At 41.4% G+C, this 26,371-nt stretch overlaps 1 protein-coding gene across 5 annotated transcripts in view; it reads left to right on the top strand.

Moving 5' to 3' along the window:
• kiaa1109 (KIAA1109) overlaps positions 1–26,371 on the top strand; it is an 84,816-nt gene that overhangs the window by 34,828 nt on the left and 23,617 nt on the right. Inside the window, exons 43-67 of one of the 5 annotated variants that reach the window (XM_083924405.1) lie at positions 146–288; positions 1,739–1,973; positions 3,169–3,330; positions 5,387–5,571; positions 6,003–6,178; positions 6,303–6,894; positions 7,872–8,070; positions 9,951–10,214; positions 10,536–10,629; positions 13,602–13,808; positions 14,377–14,612; positions 15,489–15,733; positions 15,846–15,951; positions 16,505–16,602; positions 16,785–16,973; positions 17,068–17,236; positions 17,986–18,197; positions 19,857–19,940; positions 20,851–21,049; positions 22,017–22,076; positions 22,250–22,476; positions 23,884–24,060; positions 24,638–24,768; positions 25,361–25,484; positions 26,132–26,244. In XM_083924405.1, the coding sequence (XP_083780531.1) occupies positions 146–288; positions 1,739–1,973; positions 3,169–3,330; positions 5,387–5,571; positions 6,003–6,178; positions 6,303–6,894; positions 7,872–8,070; positions 9,951–10,214; positions 10,536–10,629; positions 13,602–13,808; positions 14,377–14,612; positions 15,489–15,733; positions 15,846–15,951; positions 16,505–16,602; positions 16,785–16,973; positions 17,068–17,236; positions 17,986–18,197; positions 19,857–19,940; positions 20,851–21,049; positions 22,017–22,076; positions 22,250–22,476; positions 23,884–24,060; positions 24,638–24,768; positions 25,361–25,484; positions 26,132–26,244 (4,627 nt within the window). Of the gene's footprint in view, positions 1–139; positions 289–1,738; positions 1,974–3,168; positions 3,331–5,386; positions 5,572–6,002; positions 6,179–6,302; positions 6,895–7,871; positions 8,071–9,950; positions 10,215–10,535; positions 10,630–12,928; positions 12,980–13,601; positions 13,809–14,376; positions 14,613–15,488; positions 15,734–15,845; positions 15,952–16,504; positions 16,603–16,784; positions 16,974–17,067; positions 17,237–17,985; positions 18,198–19,856; positions 19,941–20,850; positions 21,050–22,016; positions 22,077–22,249; positions 22,477–23,883; positions 24,061–24,637; positions 24,769–25,360; positions 25,485–26,131; positions 26,245–26,371 lie in introns of all 5 variants that reach the window. The other 4 variants (XM_083924404.1, XM_083924408.1, XM_083924406.1 and 1 more) reach the window with 4 other exon arrangements.

Raw genomic sequence — 26,371 nt, 5'->3', positions numbered from 1 at the left:
AAGTACAAAATTGACTGCTTTCACTTGTTAGCAGAAAGGAGATTTAGACGAACACAATGTAGTATGAATGTTCAGACTTTACTTTTGCAGCAGTCGTATGGTTTTTCTAGGAGTTTTATTTTATGTCATTATTGCGAAGCCACAGTGAGTGAACACACCATGTTGCTGGAGGGAGCATGCAGCCGTCCTCCGCCGAAAGAAGCAAACTCTGGTCCCGTCAGCGGAGTGGAGATCATGAGGAAACTGTCCAAGTCCCATGCACACAACGAGTCTGCACTCAGGATAAAGGTACATGTTTGAGTGTCTTTATGTCCTAGTAATCTGTTGAAAATACATATTTGGTTACATAATATTGTGCTGATATACTTAATAAATGTAATGTATGCAGGCTCATACACTTTCTAGAGCTCAAACTACCATGATTTCCGTTATTGATTGATCTGCTGACACTTTATAGACAAACAATTGAGACAAAGATCAACAATCCATTCTGTCGGTCAACTAATTTGAATAATTGACTTATTGATTTCAGGTCTAAACATTTCCATACCTGTACTGTACCACACTGTTTGTAAACCAGAAAAGTAAACAATTGTCCTAAATCCAGCTTACTTGTCCATTGAGAGAGAGTTTCACAGAAAAATATGAGTGGTTGACAGTACATGAAAAATCTGCCAGCGCAGCCAATGCAAGCAAGTTTTTGAAAGGACATACATTGCAGCAACTGAGATGTGTTGGCAAGTATTCTTTCACTTTCTCCAAAGGAGGATTACATAGCGAGCTATCAGAGAAACAAAGATAACATATTCTGGTTTGGGGAATATTCTTCTTTTATAACAGTACAAAATTGGCAAAAATAAAATGGTCCTCTACTAGTCCTAGTCATCCCGATTGTGATCCCCATTTGTTTTTATACAGCAGCAGTTTTATGAGAATTACAGTCCTGTTTTCTTAAAACTTGTGGAGCTGTAAAGCCCTAGAGATGATGTACTTTGATTCAAGGCTCTATACAGACAGAAACATAAACACAACGTGAGCCGTTGGCTACAGTTATCTGAAGGCTCAACTATTAGTAACACTTTCTCTCCATCTCTGCAATGCTTTACAGATATTGACGTGTTTTACTGCAAATACTGTCGGTATCTTTTCTTTTGTTAAATACGTCTTTTTTTATGCTTTGCAGTGCAGGCAGTTGTTGTTCTTTCTGTGAAATTAGCTGTGATTGGCCAAAGTCTCACAGGTAGATTTTCTAAAGCCTGAAAAAAGAGCCAGGAGGATGTGCAGAAGTCTAGTTTTTCTCTCAGAACACATTATTATGGAACTTTTGTCCATTGATGAAAAAAATTGCCTACCGGAGGCTTAATTTATTCATCAGTTAAATAATTAGCAGATGTATCAATAGTAAAAGTCCTTATTAGTTGGAGCCCTAAAAAAACACTATTTGGTACTTAACAGGAGGTGTCATTTCACAGCAGATAGTTCTGTCCTGACTGGTGTGAAGGTAATTCCACCGTTGGATCATAGCTGACATTTTCCTCTCTGTGCCACATTAAATGTGTTGGTTTTTTACCGACTCAGGGTCTGCTATTCAGCTCTTCTGTCAAAAAGAAAAGTATCACCTCAACTTTGGACCATTTCCATAATGGATCGTGGCCATCACCATGTATCCAACCCATCTGTGAAATATGAAAAAACACAGGAACAGCATGAATACAATTTCTCCATGTGTCATACCTAGGGTTCCCATCCATACCAGTCGCTGAGCTACACCAGCGGTGACACAGCAGCGGACTCACCCGCCCATGTGTGCCGCGCAGGCCTGCCAGCCAAGGACAGCCCCAGGAAGGAGAGCCTTCTGAGTAATCTGACAGGCAGCTTTCGGAGTCTGCACAACCTGTTAGAGGGCATGCCCCAGAGGAACGAACCGTCTGCTGCCGCCGCTGCAGCCAAGAGCGGCTCCCTCACTCGCACAGGTACTCACGCTTGCACCGCTCTTGTGTTGCACTGCTGCTGCTAACCACAGAGTAGTGTTCAATTGGTTATGTTCTCTTCTCATTTTTGCTGCAAGGCTGACCTCTACCGTTCAATAATGTGTATAAAAACAAACCAAAATAGATTCACAGCTTGGTCCCTCCTCAAGCACACGACCACAGTGAACCAATATGCCAGGGCTATTCAATTACAAATTCAGTTGGGCCAGATTTTAAAACCAAGAAATGTAGATGGGCCAAAGGATTCTCCAAACCCACAGTTCGCCTCATATAGTACTTCTATTTTTATTTCATGGGAAGAAGATTTCTGGGTTTTATCAAATCTTTATAAAACACTTCAATAGCAATTCAAGAACAATAAGGTGGATTTGTTTTATACATTAGCTTGACATGAATGCTAAATAAAGAGGACCAGTCTACACATTACAGACAGACATACATTTCAGCTGGTCTGTTTTCTCCCCAAGCGAATCCGGCAAGAGAACTCACTGATTATCATCGAAAAAATATAAAGGTTGACTTTCATTATGTATTATAGATAATCTGGTACTTCTGAACCACACGGAGGTTGCTTCTGAGCTACATCTGGCTGGGAATATGCAGGCAGCATGCTATGAGTTATTTACTCCGATTCCCGCTGTCAACATTCAGCAACCCCTGCTGATATCACCCTGCTTCACGAAAGCAGAAATACAGCTTTTGCAACACTGGGAACTGCATAAGAACATTTATTTATTTATTTGTTTGTTTACTTCTGGCATGTCAGTTAGATAAATCATCATCACACATTATCTTGGTTTACAATTCACATGACCGAAAGGGAAAGCGGGAGAAGCAAAAGCTTATCTAGGAAAGAAAAGCCCACCATTTTAATGTCCCTCATTGTAAATAAGATCATGACTGTTTATGAGAATGTGCGTTTGGCTTAAGAGCTTGTAAACCGTACAAACCCTGTCTTCATCATTACTTTTATAATCCGCATGTTTAAATTTACATAAACCCCATGTGGCTCAATGATGCAAGATTAGATAGATAGATGGGAAGTACTTTATTGATCCCAAGCTGGGAAATTGCAAGATAAAAATGATCCGTGACGGCAGTCAGTATCTGTGTGATATCAAGGTAGTTTTGTAGTCATGATGTAATGTGCTCTCAATCTCTTTCTCCTGGGGCTCAGGGAACAGTTTAGGGACAGACATGATGACCGAGCACCCACTGCTGTCGGAGCCCTCCTCCGTCAGCTTTTACAACTGGATGTCTAATGCTGTGGGCAACAGGACGGGGGCTGTGACCCAGGACTCCCCAGTTAACCGCTCCCAGCACAACAGCCTGCAGACAGGTCAGACATTGTTTGCCTTGGAGGCATTTGTCAAATCCATATTGTACATTTATTAAAAATCGTATTCTCATGCAGAAAACCCCTCATACGTAGATGAGGATTCCAGTTAAGAAAAACTCATATCTGTGTTATTAAATGTTTTGTTATAATGCTGTTTGAATTTATGCTAATCGTTATCACTTAATGCTTCACTTAATAGAGCAGCTTTAACACATCAGAATTCATATAACGTTTCAGTTCTACTAGACCCACCTGATTCTCCTGTCAACCACTACCAGTACCAGCCACTGCCAACAGTTAACAGTCCAGAAGGAGGTCAGGGATTGTTGCTTGGTGTTGTGCTGATGGTGTTGGTGAACTAGGTATCTAGCTAGCACTCAGTTTGTCCCCCTTTGGTAGTTTAATAGTCACTTAGAACTCTGTGTCCATCTATCCTGCAGAAAAACCCTGTGAACAGGTGTATATATAATGCATATTGTGGGTAAATTATTATTTCCCTTATTTAAGCAATATCACACGAGAGGGGAATGCCTGCAGCCTCATGCTGAATCACAGCCATGATGATATTCAGTACAACATCACAGCCTCAAGTGTGATATTTTCTTTGTACAACAGGTGTACTAGTGCCATTTGATAGTTACCAGAAAGCAACAACAGATTGGCATGTCTTTATTTAATGCCAAGCAAAACATATAAACAGTTCCATGCACACTAGCTAGCTCGCTACCTTATGTAAGCTAGGTCTACATGTCAGACCTACCTTGCTCACACAATAATGTTATCAGCACCCATGGAATTCCTCTTGTCCAATCACATTACTTGTGATTATTAAGTAACCATTGCAAAACCAGTAAAAAGTTTGGACACGCTTTCACTTGAATGGGAAAGCGTGTCCAAACTTTTTACTGGTTACTGTATATCAAAGTATTGTGATGGCATCGGTTTTTTTTGTTGAAAAATGAGACAAACGTGTCAGTGTGCATCGCTGTCTGTCCCTGTGCATCGCTGTCTGTCCCTGTGTCTTTTTTTGTCACTACCACTGGAGGCCCCAAAGTCAGGAATATTTAAATCCTACACACACTGCCCTTTAAACAATACCTTTTATTTGCAAGAACTTGTCTTCATTGAGTGCCATATGGACGAGTTTTATCATCATAATTTAGACAAGAGGTCAAAGTAGTTTGGGTTGGGCTATCGACCAGCATTGAGTACGAATCCAACACCAGGGTTCAGTGTTTTTTTCTTTTTTTATCAGTTTTTTGTCTCGTATGTTAGTAATTGTCATCTTGTACGGCTATCATTAAAAATTTTATAAAAAGTGTTCGATATCAAAAGAGTGAAGTGGTAGCTTACATGAATCCCTTGTAAGTGTGTTACAGTCCCCCACCAGTGCTACTGTGATGGATAGATACAGTTGTGTTGTTTCCTCTTTGTTCCTGCCAAACATCATGTGAGAAAAAAAGAGCATTTTAGTGGAGTTTAGGATCCTGAAATCCTTCACAGCGCTGCTCTGTTCCTCTGTACTCCCACTCATATTCTGATATGCAAAGAGCCACCCACTGCACTTGTTTCATCCTCCCTCAATAGCAGTTTATTATGTGGAATCACCTACTTGGATCACTGGAAAGATTCATCTAACCTTCACAGTTTAGCAGAGCACTTCTGATTGTGTGGGAATAATTATGCATGTGAAGGCTGGATTTGCGCCGAAGACGATAAGCTTTGTCATTATCTGCTCAGCCATGTGTCAGTCAGTGACAGCAAAACAAATGAGCACAAACGCTTTAAGTGAATGAGATGTGGCTGCTTAGAGTTCCAAATTGTGCATAAAATGGCCATAAAGTTTCTCTCAACACTCCCTCTAAGGTGATGGCTGCCTTCCATTTAATCCACTCAAACATCTTTGTCATGATGCGGTGGAGTGGTAAAGTGTTTCACCCTACAGCACTCCTCACTGCTGCTTATACTTACATGTTAAGTAAACTACTGCCCCGAAGCTGCAACAGTCGCTCCCTGGACCTGCCTGATCCCTCAAAGTTCTCTTTCACACTCCTAGGTGGGACGTGTAACCTGCCCACAATCCCCTCGGCATCAGACTTCAACACAGTGCTGTCCAGCGACCAGAACACTCTGGATGGGACCCACTCCCAGCACTCTCAGCATAGCACCAGCCAGGATGAAATGGCTGACATTGAGGAGGGAAACCAGTGCCCAGCTGCTGTTCAGCTGGCCGATGCTCAGGTGCTGTCACTACACATGTGTTAATTTCTTTGTCTTCAGTTGTTGTGCTTGCTGTCTGAGACTTTCACCAGGCAGGAAATTAACACAACATATTATTAGTTTTTCTTTGTGTTGAAGAAAGCATGCAGTATATTTGGGATTTATCAATTTGCAAAAGATGTAATGTCACTTACGTATATGTAGTAACATGCAATAATGTCAGGTTAACAACATCCAATGTCAGGTGTAAAAACAAAGGAGTTCATATCTGTGTGGCAGATTAAACTGTAAATTAGCGTTAGCCTGGTTGAGTGTATCCACACTCTTGCCTTGATTCATATTTATCTTTGAGCCATGCAGATAGTTTGCAACACCACATAGTTTGCTGAATGCATCGCCTCTACAAACGCCTGTCTTCATTTTGTGCCTTGATATCTGTTTGCTGCCCTCAGGTTGTTTTCAAGCCTTTGCTGAGCTACACAGGCATCCAGGCCCAAGACGCCACTCCTCTTAGTTACAAGATGTATTTTGGAGAGCACCTATCTTTCTCTGGCAACCTAGAGTGTCTCCGAGCAGACATCGTGGACTCTGACACCTCCAAAGAGCGGAAAAACAAAAGATCCAGGAGGTAAAATTCCTCTTAATCATGTTTCTCCTTCCTTAGTTAATGTGTTTTATAGCTGTGTTCGTAAGAATAGAATGTCTGTTTAATACACACATAACCCTCCGTCTGTCCCTCCCTCCATCCTTAGACAAGGCATGGTGAACCTCCCACCGCTTGAGTTCAAGCCAGCACTGCTGATTGAGACGTTTAGCCTGAATGCAGTGGTGATGGAAAAGTCGACCAGTGCTCCGCAGGGCCCCACCGCTGCCCCACTGTCCTTCCACGACCTCAACCGCCGCCACTACAACACATTCCATTGTGATTTCACCACAGCCTGCCAGTCCATCAGCCAGCGCGTGGACATGGCCCTAGTGCGCCTCATCCACCAGTTCAGCACCATGATCGACGACATCAAGGCCACGCAGACCGATATCAAGCTGAGCCGTTACACCGCAGGCTCGGCCTCCCCGACACCCACCTTCAAGGCCCGGCCGTACCGCCACTTCAGGTCCTCTGACTTCAGCCGCAGCTCCCGCGGCAGCATTAACGGGGCGGGACGCAGCGGAACCCAGACCCTCAAGAGCAAGAGAGGAGTGGGGGGAGGGGGAGCAGGCGGAGGAGGAGCGGGTGTTGGTGGGGGTTTACCACCTAACGGGCCTCCATCAGGCATGGACACGCTGGGGAGAAGGGAGCCCCGAGGGCGCAGCTCCCTCGGACGTTCAGAGCGACGCACCTCTAAGGTAACCACAATTTGCATCATGTTTGAAGATTAATCATTTAAAAAAAAGTAAAGGTCAGAATCATATATTTAAAGAAGTGATTTCAATGATTATGGAAAACTTCTCAGTAATATTGCATTGCTTGGCATTCATACTGAATGTGTATACCTGAATATTTCAATCTCGACAGCATAAGCAATTTAAATCTTTTGTCCGATATTGATATTGACAAATGCTGCAACAGGAAATAAACTTGGTACCCTTTCAGATTGTTTGTTTTCATATTTGAAAATGTCCCATAGAGTTTGGACAACCTAAGCAGCATTTCAGTGCCATTTTAATCAAGAACTGGGAATAGCCAGTACCTGCCTGAGGACTTTAGTTAATATCTTTCTCAGACAGTGTTGAATGGTTTCAGAAATTCACATACACACCTGTCCAGGCCTTTTAATATGATCAGTCAAAATCCCCGAATTCATTTTGAAACACCATTGTCATTTTCTACACACAAACCCTAGAGGGAGCCAGTAGATAATAAGAATTTCTCTGAATGGGTACCACTCACTTGAACTATTTTATTAAGCTTTCTGCAATCCGGTCTGGTTGATACTTCTCACAAGGACATGTTTTTGTGCATCAAACTTTGAGATATTAAATATTTGTGAGTGAAGAGTTTTTTTTTTAGGGACTCGTGACAGATTTCCAGAGTACCGTCCACAGATATAATCTCTTCGAAATCTCTCTCTCTCTCTCTGTCTCTCTCTCTCTCTCTCCCTCCCTCTCTTTCTCTCTTCATAAATAACTGAGTCACTTTCTGGTTTGCTGAAGTTCATTTTATGAGTAGATGTTATAATTACCTGTCTCTTTCCTGACGGCCTACAGTAGGGCAATAAAAGAAGAAATAAGTCAGCTGGCATATTTACCTGCAGCCCCAGAGCGATGCATATCTTGACATTTCTATTCTTTTCATAACGTGGAATATTGTGCAACATCTCCAGGTATCGAGGAAGGGGTCCCGTGACGTGGCAGACCACATGGCCATCCAGATGGACGACTCAGACTCCATCACGGTGTCCGAGCAGAGCGAGCCATCAGCGGAATGTTGGCAGAACATGTACAAGCTGCTCAACTTCTACTCCCTCATCTCCGACCCCACTGGCATCCTGGAGAAAAGCTCCCCAGAGAACTGCCTTTCAGGTGGGAATCGGCTTCCAGCAGTCATTCACTTACGGATTTCCATCCGTAATCCCACCCACGCATTTCCATTCTGCTTTACTTTGCACTTTTACCTTTCAAACCTTCGTTCCACATATTATTTTTTAAAGATAATTGCTGTGCTTTTGGATTTCCCTTCTTCCCTTTCTTCACCTCCACCTGCACCCTCTGCCTCACAAACAACACCTCATTTCTCTCCTGACACTTCTTCCTTTTTCCCCCTCCTGACCTGATGTACAGGTCTTTTAGTCTTTACCCTTTCATGACCGCTTTTTTTGATCAAACTCCCTAATTACTTATTATGCATTGCTTTTATTGATGTGCGATTTTCATTCATATTAATATCGCACACATTACATTTTCTTGTTTTATTGTTGTGGCCTACCAATACAAAAGTCCTTTATTATTAACTGATTAATTAATTATTATTATTTTGTAAATACTTGATGTAATTCATTATCACTAATAATGTACTCCTAGTTAATGTATCACAATGCTGTACTTCTCTGCAGTGTCATGTTGTGTACTTCCTATTTACTCTGTTATTTATGGATTTTGAGCCATGCTGCTGTTGACCCACCATTTCCCTGAGGAGTTCATTAAGTGTGAGAGTAGCTTGTAGTCATGGGAAAGTGTTTCAATAGAACCCACCTTGTTGCAACAACAGAATGAGTTCCTTTGGGACTTAAACTTTGCTAACTAACAATTATTGTGCAGTGGTCATCGCTAGAGCTATGTTAGGGCCCAATATATCAGGCCTGACCCCACATGAACCAGCATAGTTTCGGTCCAAACCCAGCGCAACCCAAGCCCAAACCACAGCAGGAGTTTTGGGACTGAGGCCGATTACAGAAACAGGATTTTCACTGTAAAGGAAGAAAAAGAATATTAGCAAATTTATTACAAGCTGAAGTCAACTACAGTCTTTTCAGTAGGGTAACAAGACATTTGATGCACAATTTCCTACATGCGCCTTCTCTAATGTTCAGCACAGTTCAAAAACTGTCTGTTAATTAGAGATTGGGAATTTCTCCACATTAATCAGACAGAAGTCTTGAGACTGTTTTAGGGAACTGATGTCAGTGACGTGATTTTCCAACAGAAGAGTCAGACAATAGTCAAATGTTGATATCCAAATTATGAGCGGGCGAAGTCCATACGATAATTTATCGTCTTTCAATGGAATTGTAATGTGATTAAATCATACTGATATCATGAAACACAATAACGTCGTCTGAATTAACGATAACAAGCACAGTAACTCAAACTGCTCAGAAAATGTCTTCTAAAATACCTGATTGAATGTCATTTGAGAGTTGCAGTTTTGGTTTCATAATCAAAATCGACATATCGCCCAGTAGGGCACCCAGATATATACTGTATTATGAGAATGATACAAAAAATTTCTAGCATATATATTTTTGGATATAGTGTCTATCACAATGTGAGAAACAAACTAGCAGCTGAACTACACACGCTTTACGTTCAACTTTAAGTTCTTAATCAAATGAGAAAATAATCAGTACTTTTCATCTGTCAAGTATTTAATTCACACAGGAATATACAGTACAGAAATAAGCTTTACCATGTGGTTATTTCATACAGGCTAGTTATTTATTGAATTACTGGAAAACATGCTCTATCGTGATATATAACATTATTGAGATATGAAATGATGGGATCAAAGATTGTGGCAAAATTGCCCAGTTTTAAACATAAAGCATTCCTGCTCATCTGACATAGTTAAACAACACAAATTTTATGGGAACTCATCCCAATTCATTAAAGCTCTAATCATCACAAGCCAAATGTACTTCTTCGTCATCCTGCTAAACCTGCACTTTGTCTCTTTCTCTCTGCAGAAACTGGGCGTCGGCCCTCAGAGCCGTTCTGCAAAGTGATCTTTGAGAACGAGCAGCAGGACCCCACCACACCTAACAAGCCCCCCGGCGCCGGCGGGAGGCGGCGTAGCCTGGTGAGCGCTGAGCCTCAACACGTCACACTCATAGTGTTCGGCATCGGCATGGTAAACCGCACCCACCTGGAGGCCGACATCGGCGGGCTGACCATGGAGGCGGAGCTGAAGAAGATCCATGGAAGTTTCACCCTGAAGGAGAAGATGAAAGGTGAGGTGGAGATCTGTGTGGGGCTGAACAGGCACAGGAGTTTTAATCAGTGTGTTCTGTTAACTTCAGAAAAACTAGTTACCTATGCACTGATCTTAATTTCTCTGATGTATTAAATAAATAATCCATCAATCTGACATCACCCAAGCATCAAAGACAGTTTTTGGTGCATAAAATGATGAAAATGAAGCCCTTGTGTCTTGATTAAATCATTTATTTCATCTCTACTAAAAGGTATGAAGACAGCAGGTAGACGGCAATTGTTGCTGAGTAAAAGTATGTTCTGTCTGATGTAATATTTTTATGTTCATGTGCCTGCAGATATCCTCCACCAAAAGATGACTGAGACGTGCGCGTCGGCTCACATAGGAGGTGTTAACATTGTTCTACTGGAGGGTATAACTCCTGACATCCAGTACGTACAAATAACAATAACTTTTGCTTACTCGGGAAGTGTCTTACTGTTTTTTTTAGAATATAATGTCTTATCTTGCAGTAAATTCTTTGAATAACAACTCTACCAAATACTTTTAACAGTGTATCGATCCTCTCTGGATGATGGCTTGTTGATTGAAAAGTTTAAAATCTGTAATTAATTACTTTAAAGCTCCCATATGTATTTTATATATATATATATATGCTATATAAATGCTGTGTAAGTATAAAAATGAGAAATGCACACAGCCTATTTTCAGAAACTGTGCCTTTAAACAAGCCGTCAGGACTTCTGTATGGTTGTGATGTCAAAACTATACTATATTATAGGTAGACGGTGCTGCTGCAGTGCCGTTACAGTCATTCCCTGGCTGCAGTGACGGGGCAGAGACGCAGAGAGCGCCGTGCCCTGAATCCCTGATTTTTCAGGATGAACTTGAAAAAGAGCATTATATGGGACCTTTACAAAAAATGTTTTGCTTTTAACTAATAATGATTATTGGTGTTTTGTTTCAGTAGTATTTTATTTATGTGTGATATCAAAGGGAACTGCCATTTGATTTGAACCGTGGTCTCGAAAAACTATTATTACTAATATTGCAACCTGGTCGACATGGTTATTGGCTGTTTTAAGATGCTCAGTGATATCAAGATAGTGAATGAAGTCAAAGCAGAATATCTTGTAGTTACACAATAACACAGCAGCAGATGTTGCACATCAACGCTTTAATGTCAAGGACCTTTTGTAGAACCCCTGAGTTTAAACAAAAAAGTGGAAGCAGTGTTTCCCACAAGCATTGTCGCTCAGCGGGAGCCAATTACCAACTCCTCTCTAGCTGGGAAATTTTTACAGCAGTCTTTTTGTTTTTACTGCAAGCAATTTCCTCAAAACACAACCACCCTAATCAGGTTACAAGCCTTGTAGTCAAGTTTTGAGACAGGCTCATGCATCTCTGTGCTGCTCTGATTCAGTTTAGAACTTCTGCGGCTTCTTCAGCGAGACGCTTTTTTTTCATCTCATTTGATTAAACAGATGCTCCCACTGTGAAAATACAACTGAGACTTAATCCTGTTTTCATACTGTTTGCTCTGAACCGCACTCATGTGCTTGGATTCGTATATGCTACACACCGCGGCACATTTTAATTGTTACTGATGGATAAGACTGCCACACATTCACATATTAATTAAGTAAGAAGGAATCTAGTGCCACTGGCGTATTTTTCTTCTCGCCTGTTAGATTGAAGTGAACGCAGTCTGCCGACAAATACATGAATTAAGCCATAATCAATATTGGGCTGCAACTAACGATTATTTTGATCATCGATTAATCTACCATCTTCTCGATTCTGGTTGATGAGTGGTTTAGTCTGATTAGTTGATCAATGTTAACTGATGTATAGCTGAAATCACAGAATTTAGACTTTTTTTCTTAAAATCACGATTCAAGTGTTACTCCAGCGCAAAATCCTCCTATGGTCTTTTCGTGTAACAACTATTAAGGGAGAAATCTGAAAGAGTCGCTAACAGCTGAACGTGGCTAATAGGGTGAAGGCAATAAAATGGCTTTTTAACCACTAATACTGCCCCAAATAACACCAAACCTCTGCAGTAGCATGATAAGAGTCCTTACACATTAACCGAAGCACCAACAACGTAGTTAGTGAACCCAGTTTTTATTAAGAATGTTTTCAAGACTTACCTACTGGCCCCTGTACCAGCTCCTCTCGTAGTAAAGTCCATTCAAGTCGATTACCAAAGTCAATCCAAAAGGAAGGAGCCCATTTGGGCTTTGTTTTCTGTATAAGGACTCTTCTCATGCTGCTGCAGAGGTTTGCTGTTTTTTTGAGCAGTATTAGTGGTTAAAAAAGCTGTGCTAATCAGTGTTAGTCACGTCCGGCTGTTAGCGACTCTCCCGGATTTCTCCATCAATAGTTGTTACACGAAAAAACTATCTCAATGTCTTATTTGATATATTTAAGTGGCGAAAAAGACCATGGGATGATTTTGCGACGAAATTACACTTTAACTGATTATCAGAATAGTTTGGAAATTCATTCAACTAATTAATTAAATTAATTAAATTCGATCGACTTGATTGCTAAATTCTAATGTGATTCACTAGCATGCTATAGTTTTTATTGTGGGTCATAACATTACATTTAACTCTGGTTAACCTTGACCATAACCTTATGGTGTCTCAGAACTGTTTCACACTTTCTTCTGTTCTTCTTTCTTTTCTTTTTTTACATTCCTTTCTCTTCCGACTACTTGCATAGACTGGAGGATTTCCCAACATCTCCCACCAGCACAGCTAAACAAGAGTTCCTGTATGTTATTGCTACCATTTAGGGCTCACATTCATTCGTAAATCACAGTTGCCCTGATTGCACGTCCTTCATTTGGCTGAGTCTCCTGTCATCCATGTGTACTGTCAGTGAACGGTTTCTCACGGCTCTCCTTGTTCAGATGTGTGTGTATCAAGCCACTTGCATTTGTGCAAGTTGTCACTTTTTGTATTTTTAGTTATTTGTGTGTCTTTTCATTCTTGACTCTTCCCTTACAGTCTGCCAAAATACTGAATTATATACCAATCAGTCTGATATTTCATTTGATTCCAGATTAAGTACAATAACACAATAATAAGCCATTTAAGAATGTACACAACGTTGTTTTTGTTACAAGAGGCAGGATAAAAAAAATCTGCACAAGACCTTGCATTTAGCCGCCATAGTGTATAATTCTTTACCTTCTTTATTGATAGTAGAACATGTGTCAATGCTCATTCTATCTGTGCCTAGAAAACTGAATGCTGTCCTGAATCTGCATGGTGTTTCACATTTTGATGTCCTCTCAGTACACATTCATTCATATGTCCACATTAGCCGAATACAAAAAACAATAATGAAACGTCAGCCCTTTTGTTCATTTACGTTTACTCTGTGTTTTAAGAACGGTGGTCAAATGCAACATCGCCAAGTCCCAGGCCCTGTACAGCGCCCAGCGAGGACTGAAGACCAACAATGCAGCTGTCTTCAAAGTGGGGGCCATCTTGATCAACATCCCCCAGCACCCGGCCACTCTGCACAGCATGATGGTCCGCAGCTCCCACCAGCTCTCCAAACAAATCTCTGACCTCATTCGCCAGCCCTCAAACACGTATGTCCTCTTTATTTATCCATCTTTTAAATGTCCCATATTGTAAAAAGTGAGATTTCCGTGTATTTTTTTGATTTATGAAGCATGCAACTCACTAATGTCATTACATTGTTGTCTACACTTAATGAAAGAAGTCTTTCAGCTCCATAAGTGACAGGCAGTATATCCAGTATATAGCTAGTTAACGGCTTTCAAAGACCTTGTGTGGTCTGTTTCCATGGTAATATTCTGAATTATGTTAATATATTTATAGAGTTGTAGGTGTGCTTTGGTTATTAAACAACCTTTCTATAATTTGATGTTCACAGGGATATGAGCCAGTATCTCCATAATCACACACACACACACACACACACACACACACACATAAATCAAAGCAATAGTGTCATTTTTTTAAGTGTCTACTTAATTTCCAACAACAATAGTTTTCCCCTCTGTTTTTTGACTGATGCAATGGCAAATCTGAAGCACTGCATATGAATCTCCATATATTCAAAGTCAACACCTTTGGAGATAATGAGTGAATGCTGACTGAGTGGGTGAATGTTTTTTTTTTCTCACTTTACAGTCAACCTCCTAATAGGGAGGACACCCCGACTCCGCAGCCCTCTGACAAAGCCTCCAGCATCAATCAGACCCCCGTCGAAGCCAATGAGTTCCCTCAGCTGCCCGAAGGCCTGGAGAAGAAGCCCATCGTCCTTAAGTTCAGCGCCATGATCGATGGCATCACCATCGGGGCTGCCCTGCTGCCCTCACTAAAAGCGGAGTACAAAATGGGTCGCATGAAGAGCCATGGCATGACAGGTGTGTGTGTGTGTGTGAGCGGAGACTTCCACAATGATGTAAATGAATTAGAGAACAAAGCTTCTTCCCCTGACACATTAGTTCCAGCTGTCCTCCTGCGTTAAAAGACAGATTTCACATTTTTCCTCAGTGTTCCTTAAACTGAATTAAAAAAAAACATTACCTTCACTTTGATTGTTAAAAGGAGAGTTTGGATCTCTTGATGTGGAAAGTATGAAGTATTTATCGTCAATGTGTTATGGTGGCTCCTAATTTGGAGAAGCAGGTAGGAGGGGCAAAACCGAAGCTAAGCAATGCACTGCTTTTGACGGGGGCAGCAGCTAAATGCATTTAAGCCACCTGAAAAAACTTCCCTAAGGAATTCTGTCCTTTCCATCAGGTAACTGAGGTTGATTTCTCTCTTCAAAGCTTTCAAACTCCATTGACAGAAACAGTCATTTGTGTTATTTTATGACTTTGGTGAATCTGAACAAACCCTTAAAACACCAAAGTCACACAATAAAAAATGTGCAAATACAACAGCTTCAATTCCTTGTTGGAAATGACTGTCTGACAGTAGGGTACAGCTGTGAAAATATTCTAAATATAGGGTACACTTTAACTTAAATTTTTTTTACGTGGCTAAAAAACGTTTTAGCTGCTGCCCCCGTCCACAGCAGCACATTGCTTGGCTTCTGTGCCTGTCCTGCCTGCTTCTTGAAACGGGGGGTGTGCCGACTACCATCTACAGTAGGCAATACATTGGCTGTGGATACCTCATACAACCTCACTTAAAAATGTCTGTACTATCCCTTGATGTGGAGGCATGCCCATTCCCTGCAAAAGAATAAGCAATAATAATTTAGCTTTTTCCTCCCCCACTCCTCCCTTGTTTAGGGGCACAAACCAGTTTCACCTTTGAGTTGCCAAACCACAAGCTTTGCTTCCAGTCAAAAGTGTCCCCAGTGGACATGTCCACCATGCCACCATCAGCCAGCCTCACCCTGCCTCCAGTCACCATGTCAGGAGAGTACATCATGGAGGACCACGAGAACCACTCAGACCAGGGCTGGGCACCCGACGACTTCCCAGCAAAGCAAGGAAACTACCTCCAGGGCAACTACCTGCGCTGCGTAGCAGAGGTAAGAGGCTAACATCTGCATGCCAGGACAATGAATTAAAGCGTATTAGGTGGGTTAATGAACCAGCCCGTTTTGCTCTAACTCGCCCTCGCTTGTCTTCCCTGATGTGCAGATTGGCTCATTTGAGCACAACCTGACCACAGACTTGCTCAACCACCTGGTCTTCCTGCAGAAGGTTTTCATGAAGGAGGTCAACGAGGTCATTCAGAAGGTCTCAGGTACTGTAGCAAAGACCAACACACACTTTTAACATATGTATTTCTATACTGCAAACCTCATAAACATACTGCAAACCTCCTACCACATCTTATCAGAAACTATTTCCTGATCTTTGATGCTGTAATGGCCCAGTTTTCCGCTCAGATCAATAAAGTTAATCTAATCTGAAACATCTGACTGTTCCCAATAGTATTCTGTAGCCTACAGCTGCTACTTAAATCATTAAAAAATATTGTTTTTTTCACAAAACAATGCCCAAGGCACTGACACAAATCCAGTTATGTTCATTTCCGTAACAGTATTGATAGTAGTTTGTTTAGCTCTCTAAGCATTATCCACGTAATCACCCAAAAAAGAGAGAACTGGGAGTGTTTTGCCATTTTTATGGTAAATAGTATTGAGATTAGGTCTGTAAATGTTGGAGCACTGGGACATTTCAGTCAGAGCTCTAGGTACAAGGACAAAATAGTCCAACTGTATCACTCATAATCTAGCAACTTTCAACAATTTGTGCAAACTTGTGAGGTTCACTTGTATACTCTGTGCATACAGGAGGAGAACAACCCATCCCGCTGTGGAATGAGCATGACACATCAACAGATGCAGACAAGCCCAAAATCCTTCTTTATTCTCTCAGCCTCATGTTCAAGGTATCTCATGTTGTTTCTTTCAGCTTGGAAATCCATAATATCAGTCAGGGATTTGGTCCAAACTTTGTGTTGTTCTAAGTTATAAAACCAGTAAAGGGTTCCTCTCTAGAGAGATTTGTTGTATTTTGAGCATCAGTTATAGTTTGTGGAATATTTCTAAAAAGCTGTTTTCTTGTTCACAGGGAATCCAGATGACAGCCACCACTCCTTCAATGCGAGCTGTTCGCTTTGAGACGGGCCTCATAGAGCTGGAGCTATCCAATAGGATCCAGTGCAAGGCTCAGCCCGGGGGCAGCAGCAGTTATCTTAAACTGTTCGGCAAATGTCAAGTAGATCTCCACCTGGCTCTTGGACAAATCGTCAAGCACCAGGTACGTATCAGCCTCAAGTTAGTGAAATCAAAGCTCCCAGGTTAGAGTCGAGAATAGAGCGCAGTGTGACGCCCATTCTCCCTTCACTTTACAGGTGTATGAAGAAGCTGGCTCAGACTTCCACCAGGTGGCGTACTTTCGAACTCGGATCGGTCTGCGGAATGCTCTGCAGGAGGAGATCAGTGGCTCCTCCGACAAGGAGGCTGTCCTCATCACGCTCAACAGGCCAATTGTTTTCGCTCAGCCGGTGGCATTTGACAGAGGTTCAGTTTCCTTTTTAAATGTCAAAGCTTGTCCTGAGTACCTTCACAAAACCTGAAATACACTACACCTATATGATACTGCCCAGAGTTTCCCTGAAGTATTCTATCTCCTCGACAGCAATTGGGGGAAGAAAAAAAAGTAAACCGACAAGCAGGCAGTTGAACAGGAGGTTCAGACATAGTCTCCATGTAGCACGTCTCTGTCGACAGCTGTGGACTTGTACTTGTCCTGTATTGTCGTGGACACATGCAGCCACTTTCCCAGAATGGAACTGCTTGCGCGTCCACGTGAGAAGTACAGGTCTGCAGCTGTGCACCCAAATGGAATGTATGCCTCAGCCTGTCTCCACCACATCCACCGGTGAGGTTGGCAGCTTTGTGGCTGCCTGGCACACTTCCTGTGTAGGATGGCCGATTTAACCCTCCAGCCCTCATCTATATAGTGGCTCTCTGCTGTAAACGCCGCCCAGCAAAAAGCAACAATTTTGCAGAAATATAGCTCAGCAATTTAGGAAATATATTCTATAGCCTGTTTCCTTACCATGCAACAAATCCTTTTTAATTAATTAAACCATTATTTTAATAATATTCTTTTAACTGAAAGCATAAATCGGTCAAAATCCTACTTGTCGGTTATGGTTAAACGGTTAATTAATAACATCCCTGCTTTAAATCGAATGTGACTTGTTTACATTTACATTCAGGATGTAATTCTGTGTTCTTCTACCCACCCGTGTGCCCTCCTGCAGCTGTGCTCTTCTGGCTCAATTACAAGGCAGCGTATGACAACTGGAACGAGCAGCGCTTGGCCCTTAATAAGGACATCCACATGGCCACGAAAGAGGTGGTGGAAAAGCTGCCAGGCATCCAACAGACATCAGCCCAGGCCTTCAGCACCCTCTTCCTGCAACTGACCGTCAACGACCTGGGCATCTGCCTACCCATCACCAACACATCCCAGGTAGTCTGCTGTTCTTGGTTTGATCTTCCAATTCCAATATATTAAAACTGTAACATTTTTACATTTTAACTTCTAGATACAGATGGTCCAAGTTCATACATCATAGTTGCTAATAATATAAACAGTAGCACGCTTGTAATCTGTTGGCTTCAAGGTCAATAAGTGTTACAATTTGCATATGCATTTTCATATTTAATGCAAATCATGTAAATAAAAGCTCTTACATGCATCTTTGATTGGCATTAAAATACCATTGTTCAGTCTTCAGCAGTATTTCACTATCATACATAAAGCCATGGTTGTTGTATTTTGCATATGAAAGAAATGCACATAACATCGAGTGCTGTCGCTGTAGTAAAAGGGCTTCAATTTAAAATTGAATTCTAACCAAAAAAAGTAAAACATGCAGGAATCATCCTTGGGCTTCTTTTTTCAAATTTTTAATCATATAAACCTCTTTAAAAACGAAATTATATTACCGTCATCCTCTTCAGTGCGTGGCAACGTTAACCGTACCAGTGTGTTCATGACATCAGCTTTTTTTAGTAGCCTTTAAAACTTTTGCATGTTTGTTTAATTTCAAAAAGGAGCAATCTCTCTGTTATCACTGTTTCCCCTACCCAAGCTCTTAGTGGGCATACGTTCCATTAATCTACCCCACCCAGAGACTGTATATAAAGATGGACGACATATCGCCACTCTTTCCTGCTGTACAAAATAAAGCAAACATACCCCAGACACGGACACTGCCGTCTTGTGCCAGAGTGTACACAGTAGTGATCCTGCCCCACTCAATCATGATGTTTGACTCCGTTTTTTTATAGCATTAAATAATTAATTAAAACCAAACATATCAGAAAAATCAACTCTTGAACAAATAGTGTGATAAGAACTACTTAAATGACACAAACCATATTTGGGGAAATATTTGGGGTTTTAGGTTGTGTTCATGTCCCATCTGCTAACATTGAGGGTTCTAGGTTTATGAACTATACTGCAGCCAGCCACCAGGGGGCGATTGAGATGTTTTAGCTTCTTTATATACAGTCTATACCAGCACCTTCATTCCCCTCAACGACATCGACAATAAACACTTTTAATGCAAAGCAAACAAACGCTGATACAATACACAACTGTAACACAGGTACATGCTGGCTGGCCTGTATTTAAATAAACACAAATGTGCAGCAGATTTCAGTTAGACTGTGCCAGAGAGTTAGCTGACTGGTTTTTAAGAGAATAATAATAGTGATGTGTGTTTTTCTTTTAATTTTTGGTACACAAAATCCATTTTTGTATGATAAACCGTCCAATAGAGGTGCATCAGTAGTTCTCATGCACCGTGTGCCTTTTAGTGTTCATCAGAATTTGCTTCTGTAGACTGCATCCAGTATAGAAAGTTTTGTCAAATGATGTATTATTGCTATTTTTAAAAAAATGTTTATTTAAATATAAAGTAATTCAGAATTATTTGCAAACATATGAACTATTATTAATGTGTTTGATTCTATGTACATGACCACCCCTACACACTAATACAAACATTTAGGGGAAACACTGGATATTAATGAATGATTCATATCAGTTGTCTTGTTATACTCCAATAATATGCCATAGAGACAAGATATACCAGCTGTTATGTCACACTTATTTCCATAGAGAGGACAAGTACCAGTTACGGAGGGCATCAACTCTGAAGCTGGGGCCCGCACATCAATAGGCCGGCATAAAAATGCACGAAAAGTAACCTACTATTTATTACATCTCTTGTGATGGCTTGTTGTGGTTTAATGACTTACTGTGATCAATACTCTTCCATGCCACAAGTACTGTCCACTGCATCACAAGTGCTCTTTCGTTTTAAGATGATGATAATCAATTTTCCCCCCACAAAGCTGGCATAACAACTAATGAAGCATGAGCTCGTGTCTGAGGTGGTGGGGGGTGTGTAATTACTATCTACTAAAAAGAGGTTATGCCAGTTTGTGTCTTTCAGAAACTGCCATGGAATTGTATAAAATATCATCCACAATACCACATCTAATGACAGTGCGGTGGTGCACATGGCAAGCTTGTTGTCTGTTCTTGTAAGAGAAAGCAATTTGGAAATAACCTGGAGTCCGGCAGTAATTGTTCCAAAACTGCGGTCTGACTTTGATTCAAGTAATAATAATAGATAACTGGTTATGTAAGGAGGTAAACAGGCTTTTACCTGCCTCCACTTATGACCTGATCAGACCTTTATTTTAGGACCAATGCTGAGTTAATCCGGGGCATTTTTTTTCTAATCCCACAATTAAACACAATCTAACAAACTCAAAAGCTTGGTAACACTTCACTCATTGATGTATTCACAGGAGCAGCGCATACGGTTCTGTAATTCGCAGACACTATTTAGCAGTTTTGCAAAACTGTAATGTCTTGATCAGAAGTAATCTATCAAATCAATCTATCAAATTTTTTATTTGAAATGGCGTAAAAATAACCTGCATTGATCATCATTTTAATTAAATGATAAAATGGATGTACAGTGCAGAAGAATGAAGTGTTACCAGCTAAATCTGCCTTTTTCCAAACACATGGAAGTGGGTTCTTTTTCCTTGTGCTTCACCCTCACTTGATTTCTGGATAACGCTCCCTCTCCCTCTGCCAGGCCAACCACAGCATAGATTTTGACACGGGCTCAGCTATGGTCCTGACCATTGAGAGCACACTGATCACCGCCTGCTCCTCTGAGTCCTTGGTAAGCAAAGGCCACTTCAAGAATTTCTGCATCCGCTTTGCCGAAGGCTTCGAGACCTCCTGGGACGACTGGAAGCCTGAAATCCGAGGGGATATGGTCATGAATGCTTGTGAGTGACGCATGATATTGAAGTGTGAATTTTGTCTCTCATATGGTTAGGGCTGGGTGATATGGCCAAAACATTCTATCCCGATATAGGTTGTGTCATATCTCGATACGATGTATATAACAACAGTTTTCCGGTAACTCTGTAAATAGTCTGTATGAAATATCCACATGGTAAAACCTATATTCCTGTGTGAATTAAATAGTTGACAAATGAAAAGTCTCTCTCATACACTTAATAGCAAAATATATTGTCACATCGTCCAGTCCGACATATGGTTAATTTTAATTCAGTCTTGTCAACTTTAATGCACGTCAAAAGCATTGGCTGAGTGAAGAAATAAAATATAAAACTGTTTATAGGTGTTGGGAGTAGGTGTTGTTTTGTTTTTTTTAAAACAAATACTTAACTAGAAGGGCACTTGGAGGGTGCAGACCTCCCCCAAGGCATGCCTTTTCTAACAGTGTTAATGCAGTTTAAATTTTTCCATTTGGATCTCATTTCTCCTATCATTCGACAGCACATTAATGCAGCACAACTGCCCTTGCAATGTTAACGCAATTGAAAAATAATGAGTGTATCCGTCCTGTGGTTCGTATCTGCTCCAACATGTAATGGGTTCTTCCTTGGCTCATGCGACTCCCTTTCACTAGTTTTTCTGTAAACCTGCTGAAAAATAGACAGACAGACAAACCGAGCCAAAAACATAACAGGTAAAAACATAAAAGATAAATTCACCCTGTTTCTAGTGGTGCTAAACAAACCAAAATACAGATTTTTATAGATGTATACATATATTTTTAACTGTGTACGATACAGCATGGGCCTGAAATATTGACTGGCTTGTGTATGTCTGTGTGTGTATGTCTGTGTGTGTATGTCTGTGTGTGTGTCTGTGTGTGTCTGTGTGTGTCTGTGTGTGTCTGTGTGTGTCTGTGTGTGTGTTGTTGGGTTTTTTTTCTGTATAAAGGTGTGGTCCCTGATGGTACATATGAAGTATGTTCGAGAACTACAGGGCAACCTTCTGCAGGCAAGTTGTTTTAACTAAGCTATGGTCCATAAAATATGGATCACACCCTATAGCTGCACAGTAAGCATGAGACAACAGTCTGAAATTTTTATCTTGCAATCATTTTATCCACATCCTCTGTCTTTCTTTCTTTCCTCTTCCATCTGGCTCCCTCACCCTTGTTAAATAAACAGAGAGCAGTAGTGCGGGTACCTGGACTCTGAATGTGCTTTGGAAAATGTGCGGCATTGACGTTCACATGGATCCAAACATCGGCAAACGCCTCAATGCGCTCGGTAACACGCTGACGTCACTGACAGGCGAGGAGGATGTAGACGACATCGCGGACCTTAACTCTGTCAACATGGCAGACCTTTCAGACGAAGACGACGCCGACTCCATGTCACCCACCATCCACATGGTCAGTCAGCAATGGGTTCTTTTTGAGCTATTGTATAAATGATACAGTTACCACCACAATCAAGTTTAACCAATTCTTTTGTCATCTAAATCCCCTTTTCTATGAGTTTTGATGATACACTGTTATGTTAAGTAAACTATGATGCGTCGGCAGTATCAGATGTTCTGGTTTGTGAAGTTCTGAGAAGATGTATATTCTTTTATATTTGGAAGTTATAAGAGGAAAACACAGTACCTAAATAGTGAACTTCAGCTGTGGAGCTTACTACTGGTGGTTGTCAGGAGTTAAAGGAATACTTGAACATTTCGACAAATATGTTTATTTACTTTCTTGCTGAAAGTTAAATGGGTAGATCAGTATCATAAATTTTCTTTAGATGTAAGGCTCCAGTAAGAGGCCAATAGCTTAGCACCTAAGGCTGGAAACGGAGGGGAAATCCGACTACCGGAGCCTTTAACGGCCAATCCCTTAGGGCATTTTTGCACATTTCACTGATTATTATTAATAGTATTATGAAGCTGCAAAATCAGGAAATGTTGGGTTTTCATAAGCAGTAACTTAATATCACGTCCTATAAAGCTCAACGCAAACACACACCAATTAAAATGAAGCAGATATCTAAAAGTACAAACAAAACTTCAAAGATTCAGTTAGAAGCTACAGAAGCACTGAGAGCTGAACACACAGAGAGACTTTTCAAATCCTCTCTCGCTCTCCTGCACAGACTCGAACATACGCTTGTTTGAGGGGGGAAAGGGGTGTCATCCGGGCTTGGACGCATTCGGCCTGGTGAAGGGAGGTTACAGCCAGCTGCAGTCACTCAGCTTCCCTGGAGCTCATGCTGACAGATGGGCAAAGACATTTATGGAACAGAGTTGAGCCGGTCTGAATAACACAATGCTAGCGTGCCACTCACGTCTCACTTACGTCTCACTCACGTCTCACTCACGTCTCACTTATGTCTCACTTATGTCTTATTTCCATTGAGGATTCCCAGTTCATTCACAGTTTCAGGTTCTGTTGGAGGATATAAGCATCATTGCCTGACAACAAGACTCTTGTTTTGTTTTTTTGTTTTTTTTACAGATGAAACAAACAAGATATAATGTGTTTGTGAGCTTTCAAGGTGCTGATAAACGGGTTTTGTGACCTTTGGACACACCTTATGCTAAGCTAACTGTATGCTCTTTGTAGCTTCCTATATAATAGACAGATATTTATATTCTCATCTAAGTCGCAGCAAGAAAGAAAATAAATGTATTTCCCAAAATATCAAACTGTTAAAATTCCTTCAATACACTTGAACAAATCCTACCTGGCTTACCTTAAAGCTTCAGAAGGTAAAGTCTGACCTGAGTCGTCCATTCTTCCACCTCTCCACCCATCTGTCCCTGCCGTTGTTTACAGAGTCCAGGGAGCCAGTTCAGCCCTCGGCTGACCTTAAGGAAGCGCTTGGTAAACCACATCCTGGGCCTCACCCCCAGGCCTCAGAGTGTGTCTGTCCCAGCCGACTACTTAAACTGTGCATCGCCTCGCCTTGGAGCGGGCAGTGCCAGGGCCCAAAGACCTGTCTCCTGGGCCTGTGTATGTAGCCACCCACAGTGTTAAACTCTTCTCTGGGCTGACAAAATCACATGCAAGGTGGCGTTACATCTCAGTCACCTGCAGTTATCAATTGAAGGTTGTGGATTTCAAAATGCTGAGCAATGCTATTTTATGCTTTGATTGGATAGCATGATAATTGAAGTTAGTGTTGCTTAGCATTTGCTTTTACTTCCCTCCTCAATAAGCTTCAATGATGGGTGAAAAGAAATTAATTAGTGTTAAGCAATCCCCTGTGGCTACAGAGCTTTATTTTTCCCTCTTGCACTTTGAGTGGAGTGGTGGTGGTGGTGGTGGTGATGGTGGTGGTGGTGTCTCCTGTTTTGTGACATTCTGTGTGTTCGGATTGGACTACATGTACCTACTGTGATTTGAATCCTAACAATCTAAATAAATCCACTCTAATCAGGGAAGGATGTAATCTTATTTACAGCAGCTGCCTGGTGGAAATCTTTCAGGGAAAATGGCTTTTGGGTTTGATCAGGAGGTTTGCTTCATTTTGCCATCGGTTTTACCAGATAAATATGTTCCGGTGTATATCATTGCTTTGATCCAACAGGAGACCATTGACCCCAGGAGGCAGATGGTGTCGGGGAACCAAGTGATTGACGCTCGTGGAAGGAAGTTCACCAAGAGGGTGGTGGACATCAGAGAGCTGAACGAACAGGCCAAGGTCATCGACGATCTCAAGTAAGATTCCTGCTTCCTCACTTGTTGGATCTCATTCTGTATGATGTAATCTAAGTAAAATGGAAGGTGTCTGCATGTCTGTATGTCAGTCCTTCAATTTTCTCAACTACTGTTCATCTGATCAACTTCACACTTGGTGTGTATACTACTGAGGACCCAAAGAAGTGCAGCATGCAAGAGTGCAAGCTCTTGGGATCTATTGGACATATTTATTAGTAGTGTGTTATTTACACACTGTTTAGTGAATTGAGAGGGGACCCCTATTAGCTGTTGCACGGCAGAACAGCATGCAGGGTACAGCTTGCTCTCCGTCGCTCACTACAGTACGTTCAAGAACAGCTGAAGAAAGAGAGAAAAGGAGATGTTGCATTGTAGCAAACTCAAATGTTTCAGAATGAAGGCTTTTGTTCCCAGAAATAGCCTGGTCCCAAATAGCTAGCTGCATTGAAAATTATGCATATACTTGAGCATTGCTAGGTGACACGACTATGTCATGTCAGGTGCATTGCTCAGGACCCAAGGAAGCGCAATGACGGGTGTAAAGAAATGCTTTCCCGTTAAAACTATCTGCAACCTCTTTTCTTAACCACAGGAAACTGGGGGCCAGTGAAGGCACCATCAACCAGGAGATCCAGCGTTATCAGCAGTTGGAGTCCGTGGCTGTCAATGACATCAGGAGAGATGTCCGAAAGAAACTGCGTCGCTCCAGCATGAGGGTGAATTCTCATCTGTAGAGCTCAACAGTGACCGCCCGCTTTTCTAGAACTGATTTTTCCTCACCCATTTACTCCATTAACGTTTCAGAATATCCTTACATAAATTAGAGTTTTAAGCCCATAAAAAACGAATACGGCGCAATAAAAAAGGAAGAAGAGGAAAAGGTACAAGACTGTGTACATAGCGGTCGTAGAATTCAGTGCTAGCAGCTCTCTAGCCGCTAGCAGGTTCGCTGAGGCGGTCAGCATCTCCATTGTAACAGCTAGCCCCACCAATTAGATACGTCACTGGCTTAGGATTGTGGGTAGTGATGTACTTCTCCCTGAGATCGCAAATAAAACATGTATTCCTATAAAGAATGTTGATGACTTGTGGCTTCTACTGGAGCAAAAACCATCGTTTCACAATCTCAAAGCTTGTTGGAGGTCTACATTTAATGGTTAAGATATTATGGCTAATAATCAAATCCTGAAGCAGAGATTGAATGGGATTTTCACTTCCAGATCCACACTGTGGAGCTCTATTTATCTAAGCACTGTATTCATCAAAGAAACAGAGACATTGACAACCTTACCTTTTGCATCTCTACGAAGTCATCAGTCAGTCATCTTGACTCGTTTCTGACCTTGTGTTTGTTCCTCTCCAGGCGGCCTCTCTGAAGGATAAGTGGGGTCTTGGATACAAACCCAGCTACAACCGCTCCAAAAGCATCTCAGCAGCAGCAGGACGACCCCCTCTGAAAAGGATGGACAGACAGAGGTTAAAAAAAAAGAGAGAGAGCACTTTGCCTGGTATCATATTAGTATGGAAATTACACTGTTTAGGGTGCATTTACTGTAATCAAACAAGACCAAGTAACCTCTGGCTCACCCCACTGCTGTTGGTG

The sequence above is a fragment of the Echiichthys vipera genome, assembly GCF_963691815.1.
Source record: "Echiichthys vipera genome assembly, chromosome: 12".
NCBI lineage: Eukaryota > Metazoa > Chordata > Actinopteri > Perciformes > Trachinidae > Echiichthys > Echiichthys vipera.
Note: the sequence above shows the minus strand (reverse complement) of the source record. Positions and strands in the feature narration are given on the sequence as shown.